Here is a 12,776-nt window from a genome sequence, read left to right as displayed (position 1 = left end):
GTATCAACCAAATAAAACACAGGGCAGTGGATCAAAATTTGTTGAAGTTGAGAGCATGTCCCAGAGTTTGGGGGAAGTGGTACAAGCCCTGGTGTTGCTGCCCTAGCTGTTCTGTCCCCCAGTTCTGGCACCCCTTCTCCTGGGGCCATCAGCCTAAGACAAGGGAGGACAGCAGCACTGCTTCACTGCTTGCCTGTGGCACCACTGCACCAGCCTCTGCTCACACCAGTTCTGCCCTGAGTCTTCCTTGTCTCCAGGGACAGTCCCTCTTCTTGCAGGACCACTTTCAAAGGGGACTTCAACGCAGCTGGTCTGGCCTCAGGGCAGTACATGATGCTCTAGATGTTATCTGCAGGAACCTCAGTCCTCTGGCTTTCAGTGGAGCACACGACATTCTTCAAGCCTGGTATAAATAGCAACACTAATAAAGGGAGGAGCTCATCATATTTCTTTTTTGCTGTGCTCGAGTACAGCCCATATGTTGTACCCATCGGTGGTATCTGAGCTGTCTGCAGCCTGGCTAGCATCTCTCCCATCCACATATGGTCTCCAGGACAGATGATGGAAGTTCCTTTATGGATCTTTTAAAGTTTCTTATTTTGGCATGGAAAAATGTGTTAAGTTTCCATCATCATGGCCTAATTCATCTCCCACATAAGTCAAAGACAAATCCCCATTAATTTCATCAGCAGTGGGTTCAAATGATAAACTGTATTTTCTATGCTTCCCCACCTCCTTTGTGGTTTGTTGCATGGTCATATGTTAGTAATGCCCATAGTTGTGAGCAGTGATTGTTCCCCATATACTTTCCTGTCTTTTAAGCAGATAGGAATATTTTTTGACAGCTCAGAAAACAGGTAGAAAATACAGTTATTTCCATCCAGATTGCCACCTGGTAGCACAGTGCAACAGCCTTCACTGATGTGAGTTGTCAATCCTGGTGGCTTCTGTAGCAAAACTTGCATGAGAAAGGATAATAGGATCCAGCCCTGATTTGATTTGGCAGGGCACCCAACAGAAGGAGAAAGCAAAAACTCAGATACTGTTGCTGAAGAGGTTAGTGGGGGAGGTTACGTGAAAGTAGTGGGTTTTAAGGCAGTGTTTGAACAGAGGGTGGAGATGGGGTACACAAAAATAAATTAGCCCACAATTATGCCTAAGAAAATCTTCCTGCAGAGGAAAAGCAAAGAAAAACAGAAGCAGGATTATAAGTGGCATAGTGCTTAATGTAAAGGAAAACAAACTGCTTGGATTTTTTATAACTACCAATTTTCAATGCAGAAGGATTATTACATTCTTTTATTATTTGAGTAAAACCAACACTGAGCAAAAAGATATAATAAGAAAATTACACATGTCCATGTACGTATCCACACATGCAGCAGTCCTCATCCTGAAAGGTTCCTCAGTCTCACAGTTTTACCATTTAGGATTTTTCATGGTTTTAAGCCAAATACTTTCATACTACGGATACCAGCAGCAGAAATAACCCCTTTTATGAGAATACTGTAGGCTGAAAACTGTTAGCTGCTGGCACTTTGGCTGAGTTTTTTTTATATCTGAAGCTGTGCATGGCACACTGCACATGCCACCTCAGGTGTTTCTCCTCTCTGAGATTTATTTTTCATTAGCAAGAGTCATGATGCCATGTATTCTTTTACCCAGCATTTTTAGGTGGGGAGCAGCATAGCTCCTGTGCCTTTTGAAGGCTGGCCTGGACTTTGCATGGAGAAATCCCCATACAGATGTTCTCATAAGTGGTTGTCCATGGACGTTACAGGGACTGAGGGTGAGAGCTACCTGCAGAGATGCAGTACAAGCTGGAGTATCAAGAAAGATTATTTTAAACAAAAAAAAATCGGTTCTCCAGCCAGTTTTACAGGGAGAAACCTGAAAAAGTAAGGAGTGGTACCTAGTTATTAGAAGTTAGACTGTTGCCAGACTCAAAATATTGTAAAATGCCATCAGTTAAACAATAAAAAGCTTTTCCCCTCCTTAGGCTGAAGAATTATTATGATGCAACTCAATCCACTATATTTTGATGGCATGATAGTTGTTCAGAAATGGGCATGTTTATAGCTGAGGCACTGACCCAAACTTCTCTTGAGCATGTCAGCAAAGTCCGATCAGTTGCTGTGTGTAAATTGTTTAAAACAACAGTTGCTGTTTTGAAGCATGGTCCATATGATTTCTCTTTTTGTTAAGTGATAATCACAACCACGTCTGCTGTCTGCGTGCAAGAACTTCAGGCATGTTTTCCATTTCACAATCTGACAAAAACCACAAAACAGTGAGGAAAGAAAGGCATTTTATACTGAAAAGAATTGTTCTTAAAAAACAGCTGGGCTGTACTTCTTTATATGTATCTCCAGTTTATTTATGTCAAGCATCCATGTTTCCTAAGGATGCAAATATTGAGGTGAATGATTTCTTGATTGATTCATTCTTTGCCCATTTAAATCTGGAGTTTCTTCACTGTTTTGTAAATGAAGGGCACTTGTTCTGAATGGTTTTATTGTGTTATGGTCTTGCTGACTGTGTGTTTTTAAAAGATGTTGATAGGACAAACATGATTTTATCCTTTTCATAGATACACCTGGTAATTGCCAAAATTTAGGAAAAAAGAACTCTACACTCTTTAAACTTAGAGGAATAGCACAAGGGCTTTCTCAAAGGAATATGGGATCGCTCCAAAAATCTTTTGGATTTCCACATGGGGAAAAAATGTTGGTTTACCAAACCTGGGAGCATTCACACTAACAAATACTATTTGCTTTTCCTTTCTTTGGTCCATATTTTAAGCACAAGATCAGCAGGATGACTGGAGTGGGATTTTCATCTCAGTTATTTTGGTTTAAATCTGGTTCTCTGGGGCTACCGTGGGCTGGTTTTCTCAGGCTCTTTCTGATTGTGAGGTGGTTATCTCCAGTTTGGGCTAACGTGATGTTTGGGCAGTTTGATGCTGCTGACTAGTGCGAGCAGGTAGGGTGCAGGAGCAGGCTGTGTGCAGGCCCCCCTGAGAGCCCTGTATTCCATAGCATCCTGTACAGCACGGAGCATCCGGCTGTGTACAGCAGCTTCATACAGCTCTGCATCCAGCAGCTTACGGGGACAGGGATATCGTTGCACACTGTGTCACATCATGTTTTGAAGACGGTGAGGATACTATAGCGAGGGGACAGCTGGCCAGCTACTGCCGTATGGGCATAATTCTGGTGCCTCTAATCAAGAGAGAAAGTACAGCTTAGTCATGCACAGAGTGCCTGTGGGAGAGGAGCAACAGCACTTGCAGTTTTCTCAGGAATTATTATAACAAATATACAGCACACTTGCCCATGAAGAATTAAAAAGACATTTGCAGAGGCTGCAATGAGTGTGACTACCCCTCCAGCCAGAGTTTTGTTGTGCCTTTGCAGTTTTTATTTCAAGGAACTGATGGCAAGATTACTGATAGTAATAGTTTGTCCTGAGTAAAAAGTAAGGGAGAAACATCTAGCTCCTTTCTAGCAGGAATGTCACTCTCTCAGCAATGTCACCTTTTCTTAGGATGAAGTTTTTAGGGGTGTGGAGATGGGCACAAGGAATGCACAGCTGGTGCAAGCTTGGGGCTTGCTTTCCAGCAGAACGCTGACATGCCACAGTCACACTCCAGCCCTCCCATATCCAGCACCTGAGAAATTCACAAAGATGTCCAGGAGGGTCAAATGATTTTATTCGTGTTGCTGTTATCATGGGATGTTGGTTTAATGATTGAGATTTGGGTAGTAAAAGAAGTGGGGTGCTGGTCTTGACGCTTTGTTTTGTTCCTTTCCTGCAGAATTCAATCCGGCACAACTTGTCACTCCACAGCCGATTCGTCAGGGTGCAGAATGAAGGCACCGGGAAAAGCTCTTGGTGGATGATCAATCCAGATGGCGGAAAAGGCGGCAAGGCGCCCCGGAGGCGCGCTGTGTCAATGGACAACAGCAACAAGTACACCAAGAGCAGAGGGCGGGCGGCGAAGAAAAAGGCAGCCCTGCAGACAGCCCAGGAGACGAGTGAGGACAGCCCTTCCCAGCTCTCCAAGTGGCCAGGGAGTCCCACCTCCCGCAGCAGTGATGAGCTGGATGCATGGACAGATTTTCGCTCCCGTACAAATTCAAACGCCAGTACGATCAGTGGCCGCTTGTCGCCAATTTTGGCAAGCACCGAGCTCGATGATGTTCAAGATGATGATGCTCCACTTTCTCCCATGCTGTACAGTAGTCCATCGAGCTTGTCCCCGTCGGTAAACAAACCGTGCACTGTGGAGTTGCCTAGGTTGACTGATATGGCTGGGACAATGAACTTGAATGATGGACTGACTGATAACCTCATGGATGATCTCTTGGACAATATAACACTCCCTCCCTCCCAGCAGTCACCCACAGGAGGGATAATGCAGAGAAGCTCCAGTTTTCCTTATGGTTCCAAAGGTTCAGGGCTGGGCTCCCCGTCAAGTAGTTTCAACAACGCTGTGTTTGGGCCATCATCCCTGAATTCCCTCCGCCAGTCGCCCATGCAGACGATTCAGGAGAACAAGCAGGCCACCTTCTCTTCCATTTCTCATTACAACAACCAGACGCTGCAGGATCTCCTCACCTCTGATGCGCTTAGTCACAGTGATGTCATGATGACACAGTCTGACCCACTCATGTCACAAGCCAGCACAGCTGTGTCCGCCCAGAATTCCCGCAGGAATATAATGCTCCGCAACGACCCCATGATGTCGTTTGCCGCGCAGTCCAGCCAGGGCGGTCTGGTCAGTCAGAACCTGTCCCATCACCAGCACCAGTCCCACAACTCCTCTCTTAGTGGCAGCCGTGCCTTGTCCAATTCCATCAGTAACATAGGCTTGAGTGACTCCAACAGCTTGGGATCCACCAAACATCAGCAGTCACCTGTCAATCAGTCTATGCAAACACTTTCTGACCCGCTGTCAGGCTCCTCTTTGTACTCCTCTAGCGTGAACCTCCCGGTCATGGGACACGAGAAGTTCCCCAGTGACTTGGATCTGGACATTTTCAATGGGAGCCTGGAGTGTGACATGGAGTCCATTATCCGCAGTGAACTCATGGATGCCGATGGGCTGGATTTTAACTTTGATTCCCTCATCTCAGCTCAGAACGTTGTCAGTCTGAATGTGGGGAACTTCACTGGTGCTAAACAGGCTTCATCACAGAGTTGGGTACCAGGCTGAAGGATCTTTGAGAACAGGGAAAACGGGCAAACAGGTCAGTGCCCCATAGATGTGGTAAAATAATTGGTTCCTTAGTTTTATTGGAGTTTGCACCAAACCCTTAATAGTTAGTGCTCACTAATAATAGTAATTTGGCTTGTGATGGCTTGCTGTGTGTTGGTATGCAACAGGCACAACCAAGAAACGTGGAGGTGTGGAAGGAAACGAGGCTAAGCTATAAAAGCTGCTCGACTGCAACACTGTCGGCACGCATCTGGTGTTCAGCGCCCTTCTTAATTTAGGCATGAGAAATGTTAATGACAAATCAGGCAAACCAAGGTGGAATATTTGTGGTTTTTAGGAATCACAGAGCTCTAACTCGTCTTCTTTGAAGTCGCAACAGATGGATTCCCTCTTGCAGCTGATGCCACATGTACCCAAGCTGTGTTACACAGGGAAGGGGCGAGGGGCTCTGCAGTCAGTGGAGCAGAGTTGCTGTGGGGGAGGAGGAAGAGTGTCTTTGCAAGATCAGAGCACTCACTTGGGATCGGGTGTGTGGGACAGATCTGGACAGAATCAGAGTTGTGCCACTGCTGTGGCTTAGCAACGCTAGCAAAGTTGTTTGGGTTTGCTTTTTTGTAAAATTGTATTTCTTGGCCAAAAAAAGGTATCAAATGCAGGAATTATATATTGGTGGGATCCTGGTCTCAGGAATGTCCTGGCCTACTTAATGTTTTAAGTATGCAATAACTGTTTTCCTCCTCCCCCCTCCCTGAATGGGGTAGACATCTTTTTCTTTTGGACTCATCCAAGAGAATATCTGTAGATTGGGGTTCTGACATAGGTGTTTTTTAAATGTTAGCTTCTTCAGATTAATTGTTTTTCAAGATTGATGTGGTTTTTTCTGTTGCTTCTTTTCCACAGCTGGGGGCTTGTAATCATTGTTTCTGTCATTCTTTTGTGATTCTTCAGGATCCTGCCCATACCTCAGCCTGCTCACACATACATATTCCCTGACTCATAGGGCAGGTGCCACACAAAGTGCCCTTTCTCCTTTGTTTATTTATTAGTATAAGGGAGTAAATTTCAAAATGTAGTAGGATAAAAGGTTAGCTATAAATTATTGAAAGTGTTCTATTAACTTCGGAATAGTATGTAGAGCATCTCAGTGGTGAGGTTAAATGAGGCATTCATTCAGTTTACAGCTTACTTTCAGCTTTCTTATTTTCCAGGTGAAGGACAGAAAGAAGGAGTCAGTGTCCTTTGACTTTACAGTGCATAATTTGCCCCTTTCATCTTTAATTGCGTTTTCATTCACTGTTTCACAGTTAGATGTTCAAGGGGAAGGTTTGTGGTAGGTGAGCAGCAGTGGTGAACCTGGAGAATGTTTTCCTGTTTCCTGTGCGTACAGAGCACCTCAGGATACGTGCTGTTATCTGCTCTCTGTGAGGGACAGCAAGGCTGCCAGGCAGCCTGCTTTCAGTCCACCTGCAAAGCTGCCCTGCTCTGATGGAGTTGTTGGTGTGCACAGTCCTTTGTCAGTGCAAGGATTTGCTCTGGTTCTCACACATCTTCTCACTCTCAGCGAGAGCCTTGCAGTGCACAGCCAGGAGACGGGCTGCGGAGAAGGCCTGTAGAGGACACTGCATCCCACGAACCCTGAGCAAGGAAGCAATGTGGCAATGCCAGGGCCACAGATGAATTTTGGGGTTTCTTCAGTTCTGGTTGTGGAGAATTTAGGAAAAGAAAGGGGGGGGGAAAAAGAGATTTGATTCAAAATTGAGGAAGCAGAAGTTCGCAGCAGGTTGTACTTGCTGACCACTTATCTCTTCCTTCAGGTGTGTGAGCTGCTTGGATTGAAAAAGCTTCATTGCATGATGTAAAAAAAAAGGCTGTAGGGACTTTATTGCTGTGCAACATCCAGCAGTACAATCTGTCAAATGGGGCCTGAAAAATAGATGTTATTGACAGTTTTGCTTGACACAAGCAAGTAGGACAGCCTCTTGCTTCCATAGCTTCATGTGCTGCGTGTAGGTAGCAGCCACCGAGGGGGACTTGTGTGAGCAGCATGGAGGAGACACAACACCCCACCTCCTCACTGATGCTCCCTGCTGCCTCTTCACCCTGGCCTCTGGCATCCATGGAAAGCGTAGCTGCCATGATCTTTTTCAGCCTGCTCCCTCTGAATAAAGGAGCTGACACATCTGTGTGAGCAGAGTCTCATTGCAGAGGACAGATTTATTAACAAGACAGCTCTCCTTGGTGGATTACTGTCCAGTCATCTGTGGAAGCCTCTCTCCCTCTCTCTGACAAGTGGACCGGCTGCTGTGGGGTGCCTCTGGTATCAGGTGCAAGCACAGATGATTTCTGCTGAGCTGGTTCATCATGCACCCTTCCTCATCTGTAAAGCAGCACTCTTTGAGAGTTTGCCTCCCTGTGAGCATCTCGCGTTTTGATAGAGGCTTCTCGCATGACATCAGATGCGATCGTTCTGAATTGCTTTTCTTGGTTACTTCTCCCCTGCAGCAGTAGGGATCCCTGAATTAAAATCTTCTCTCAGCAGTGTTCATGGCCCCAGTAATGAATCTTTACAAGTCCAAAGACTGGGGTACATTTTTGGCAGAACAGCCTGGCAATTGCTTATGTTAAATCTGTTTCACTAGGACAGCCAGGTGTGCTTTGCAGGCAGGCAAAAGTGGTTACAATGGATTATTGTCATACCTAGGAATAGTGAGTGCTGTGTGTTCTATTAAAAATAAGAGAAACATTGGAGTCAGTTTTCAGGAAGAAAAGAAAGAAGGCAAATACACAGGTATTTAATTTATACATACTTAGGTATTGAGGGAGGTTTACTTTGGAAGAAAATCAACTACAGTTTCTTCATAGGGAAATTAAAAAACCCTGCAGGAGATGCCACTGTTGCAGGTTTAGTGGCTGTGCACATTTGCTGCACACAAGCCTGTGCATGGTCCCTGCAAAGAACCCTGGCCAGTCCCACCCCACCAACCCGTGCCCATGAGGCTGACCAGGCCCAGCCTTTCAGAGGAGCCTCATTGAGGCATAAATGAATTTGGGTTCGGTTTGGTTTTTTTTTTTTCCTCTTACAAGAAGGAATAGAGAAAATCAATTTTTTTTTCTTGCTTTATTTGCTCAGTCAAAATTTCCCCCTCTTATACTGCCTGGGGCCTCTGTTCCTCTCTCTCTACCTACTTTCCAAAAGCACTGGATAATGCCCTCCACCCACTCAGATAATCATCACTTTGGTATTTCAGAGGGTTTAGCAATAAATAGGCATCACTATTCCTTCACCTGTCTCTAGAATACCTTTTATTCTGAAATTAATGGGTTCTTCTCTTATACTGGGATTCCCACAACTCTGCACTTTGCTCCAGAGCCTGTCTCACCTGGAAAGTTCAAAGGGACTTGGCTTTTGCCGAGGAATAATCCCAAAAGAGAGCATCAGGGAAGACTTCAGGACTTGTGCTGCTGCCTGGAAGGTCAGGAGCTGGTGAGCAGTTGCTGCATGAGCAAACATTTTCTCCAGCACCAAAACTCATCCAAGAAGTTGCTTTTACCTGGATTGTTTCAGTGATCCAGTTTACAATGGCATCATGTAGGCAGCAATGCTGTCAGGGTTAGGCAAAGAGTGGAGAAGGGCTCAGCACGAGCAGGGCAGGAACTTCTTGAGTTAGTGTCATAGTCTGAAAAACTCATCTAAGCTGCATCTTCTGAAGGAGGTTTCAGTGTGTCATTTATCAGGGTGCCTCTGGGCTCTGTAACAGAGCTGTGCTGGACTCAGGTTGATTTATCTGAAAATTACATGTAAAATACTTGACAAATGAGTTAAAGTCACTCATATTCCACTACTATCATCTAGGTCCTACATCTTATTGCAGAATACACAAGCTGCAAATAGTCACGTAGTGTTCACACTTCATGATTAACATCTCTGGTGAAAAAAATCTTAGGAAACCTAACAAAATGTCTGTTAGTCATTCATTAGTCCATATCAGCTTGGACTACTTGCCAGTTTGTTAATTGGTGTTCAGCCAATTCTCTGTACAATTCATACCTAAGACAAATTGGTCTGAGGATGACTTCATGTTTACAGCACCACCTTAAAAGTGAAAATCGGTAGTGAAAGATCTCCATTTGGATGGAGTTTTGAATCAGAGAGTTGTGTGCAGTTTGCCACAAAGAAAATGATTTTTGTTTATTGCCAGAAAACTTCTGCCCATGAAAGCTGAATTACTGGACCTCTTACCTGATGACATGTGACTGCCTCAGGACCATAGCTGCACTTCCTTTTCTCTTATTTTGAAAAATGAGGTCTTAGGAATAGGACTGCCAGGTTTTTTACACAGAACTAAGGTGGAGCTGTCCGCCTTCAAAAAATCTAGAGGAAATTCAAGAGCAGCACATTCTTCTGCTCTGTTTCTAGTAGGCCAGTGGTTAAGGTGGTGGCACTTGTAACATTTAAATGTTGTTTCTGCCAGCCCAAGTTTTGAAAGGTGGTTTTGTGACTAGCTGAACTCTACACAGCTGCCAAGTTTAGTCTTTGAACAAAAATATCTATGCAGAAAATGTATTTTGTGGGGAACAGGGATCCCTTCAACTCCAAGGAGGGCCTGCCCTGAGCAGGCTCCTCAGTGGCTGGGGAATACATCTGTGGCCAAGGAACAAACTCTGTGCTCGTGGCTGCTAGGGAGGAGGAGAGGGGATATTGTGGCAAACCCCATTGGGGCTGTCCCCCATGAGGTCCCACTGAAGCTCATCAAAGCCCCTTGCATCCAGAGGCCAGTCCTGGGCTTGCAGGGATGCTGTGGCTTTTGCTGTGTGAAGACAGCAGGAGCTGACACACAAATGAATTGCTCACTCCTTCTGGGAGTAGGGCTTTTTTTTCTGGTATGTTTTTAATCTGGGTTTATTGTTTGGGGTTTTATTAAGCCAGAGAAGAGATCTGTAAAAACCAGGATTGGTTCCACGGGCTTGTGTTGTGAGTGTAAAGCAGCTGAAGCCAGGACAGCGGTCTTATCCTGTGGTTTGGGTGTTCTTCTGGTGGTGTTTTATATAGATGTATTTTTTAGAACCTCATGCTTTGTCATGTGATTCAGCAGCAATAATTAGGCAGAAACTTGCTGTCCCTGCAGATGCTAAGATTACAGGATGACATACTCTCACCAGATGACAGCACAAACCGATATTTTTAGCACAGCCTGCATCAACTGGTCTCCCCAGTGCTTTCCTCCTTGGATCAGCAGTGCACAGGTTTTGCTATAGAATGAGTCTTTGCAAATCGTCTGTCTCGTGTGAATGATCCATAATGACTGTTTAGAGCTGCAGATCAGTGTTGGTCCCTCGGTATGTGGTTTGCCTGATAACTGGGCTGGTTACAGGTGGCTTTTCTTTGTTCATTCCTTCCTTTGAGCCAGACTTTTAAATAGCCCCCATGAAAGCATGTTTTCTTGAAGAAGTGCGTAATAAGAGCTCCTTTTTAGAAACATAGCGTCATGCAGCTGAGGAAAGGTCGGGATCTTTTTTTCATATCAATTGGGCACTCAGCCCAGGTGACGAACTGACAGCTGGAGAGGTTTAAGTCTTGTGTTGATGCCAGCCAAAAAGCCCAGGTACAGTGTGGCAGTGGGAGTGCACGATGGAATAGTACTGATAGCCAGCCTTTCTGTCCTGGCCTGGGGAAGGGGAATGAAGGAAGGAGCCATGCTGGGCCCCTGGTGCCAATGGTGAAGGAGCTCCAGCAGGATGTTCCCATCAGCACTGTCCTCGATCAAATCCCGAGCGGTGTGTGGGGATGCTGACCCCGTTAAATCAGGTGCCTGTGGCTGGGTGGTGGGAATGCCTGCTCTGGTCCAGTCTGCTGAGGATGTTTAATCAGCTTTTCCACTCAGATTGCTGCACAGGGTGGCAGTTATTGGAGTCTGGCAGAGGGACATCTGCTGAGCAGGAATCGGACAGGGCCACAGCTCGGCTAGCGGAAGCTGCTGTGCAGCCACGGCTGTCTGCCATTCCTCCAGGAAAAAGGCCACTTTTCCCAGATGATGCTGTGGAGAATGGCTTGTGCTTATGCACTTCTATAGCTGAGCTGAATGTCTTGCCCGTTGTTTTTACCTTGCACTGCCTGCATCTCCTGACTTGAACAGAAAGTTGGACCAGATCATGATCTGATCTCTTCCAGCCTGGACGTGTATATGGTGCTGTAGAGCAGTGGATATCAGAATAACCTGCTTATAAATAGTTGTGGCACCTCACTACAGTTCTGGCCTTTCCCAGGGCACTGGTACAGGATGAGAAAATGATCTGCTGTCTTAAATTACATTTACTTCCAAAATACTTGGTTGTCTCCTATGGTTTGCAGTGTTCCTTGGAAGAAGAGCGGTAACAGAAGGAAAAGAGATACTTTTGTGCCTTACATGCCTGGTTCTGTGTTGGCATTCTTCCTCTTTCCATCCTTCAACCCTTATTTTCTGCCCCCAGTTCTGAGCTGGGAAAAATCTATTTTTATGAGCAGAATTTAAAGAGAAAAGGCAAAGTTGCAACATGCCTGAAAGTTCAGGAAATAAAGCCACATTAAGTTGCCAACTCTTTATTTTGTCCTTGGGCTTTGTCCCCTGACCTCAGTGTTGTCCCTCAGCACTGGGCCATCCTGTGGCATCCTTGTGCAGCCTGTAGGGTGTCACTGTGGCATACCTGCTGTGGGCATTGGGATTTCCAGTTTTTATTGTGCTTGAAATATAAATCTCATGCTGTAGTTTTGTTGTTACAGAAAGACTGGCCACAGTAGCTATCTTCCTTACTTGTTTTTAAGCAAATTCTGTTTATTTTTCAGTCTTCAGCTGTGAACCTGAGGCAGAATATTAACTTGTAACCATACAAAATCAAGTCTTGCTTTTTGAGTCTATCCCCACTTTGGAGTAGAAGTTCAGTTGCTAGAAGCGATGACAAATTGGAGGGCAGAGGCAGCAGAACGAATGCACATCTGTCACTAAAGGACACAAGTTTCCTTGAAAATGTTTGCATCCCAAGTGTCTAGACAGTAAAAGTAGTTATTGGGATTTCCTGTCCCTGGAGAGTTGTTGCAAAGTGGTACCCAGGGAGAATGCTTGTTTTACAGACCTCCAAAGGGTGATACTTTTCAAGATGAGATCCACTGAACAAGCCTTCCATCCAAATCAGGAGATCCATGTTAGGCTGCCATAGAGAGGAGCTCTGTGTTGGCAGTGCAGATTCTCATACCGTAATTGTGTAAAGGAGCACACAGCTTTTCTTCCAGCAGAAAACTTCATGTGCTGGTGGCTGTGCTGGCTCACTGATAATCCAGGGCACATTATCTATGCCCTGTTCTGGGGAGCATCACCACGTCACCTTTCTGTTCTGAAGAAATTTCCAGTGCTTCATAATTGGCCCCACTGGGGATCAAAGGGAGAAATCAGCAGGTGGCAGATGATTCTTCAGAGCTGCTCTGGTGGTGCACAAGCTGGCATGGGGCTTGGGAGTCCAGTTAAGTGGTGGAATGATGGGAGACGGGTGAAGAAATGTTGTTGCTGGAGGGAGATCAGGACTG

The 12,776-nt window shown here is 45.4% G+C and overlaps 1 protein-coding gene across 2 annotated transcripts in view; it reads left to right on the top strand.

Moving 5' to 3' along the window:
* FOXO3 (forkhead box O3) overlaps positions 1-12,776 on the top strand; it is an 89,071-nt gene that overhangs the window by 69,071 nt on the left and 7,224 nt on the right. The window contains exon 2 of one of the 2 annotated variants that reach the window (XM_058800696.1): positions 3,818-5,252. The exons of the other annotated variant lie outside the window; for it this stretch is intronic. Coding sequence (XP_058656679.1) covers positions 3,818-5,218 — 1,401 coding nt within the window. The 3' untranslated portion in view covers positions 5,219-5,252. The remainder of the gene's footprint in view (positions 1-3,817; positions 5,253-12,776) is intronic. 2 annotated transcript variants of the gene reach the window in all.

This window comes from Ammospiza caudacuta, chromosome 3 (genome assembly GCF_027887145.1).
Source record: "Ammospiza caudacuta isolate bAmmCau1 chromosome 3, bAmmCau1.pri, whole genome shotgun sequence".
NCBI classification, from domain to species: domain Eukaryota; kingdom Metazoa; phylum Chordata; class Aves; order Passeriformes; family Passerellidae; genus Ammospiza; species Ammospiza caudacuta.
Note: the sequence above shows the minus strand (reverse complement) of the source record. Positions and strands in the feature narration are given on the sequence as shown.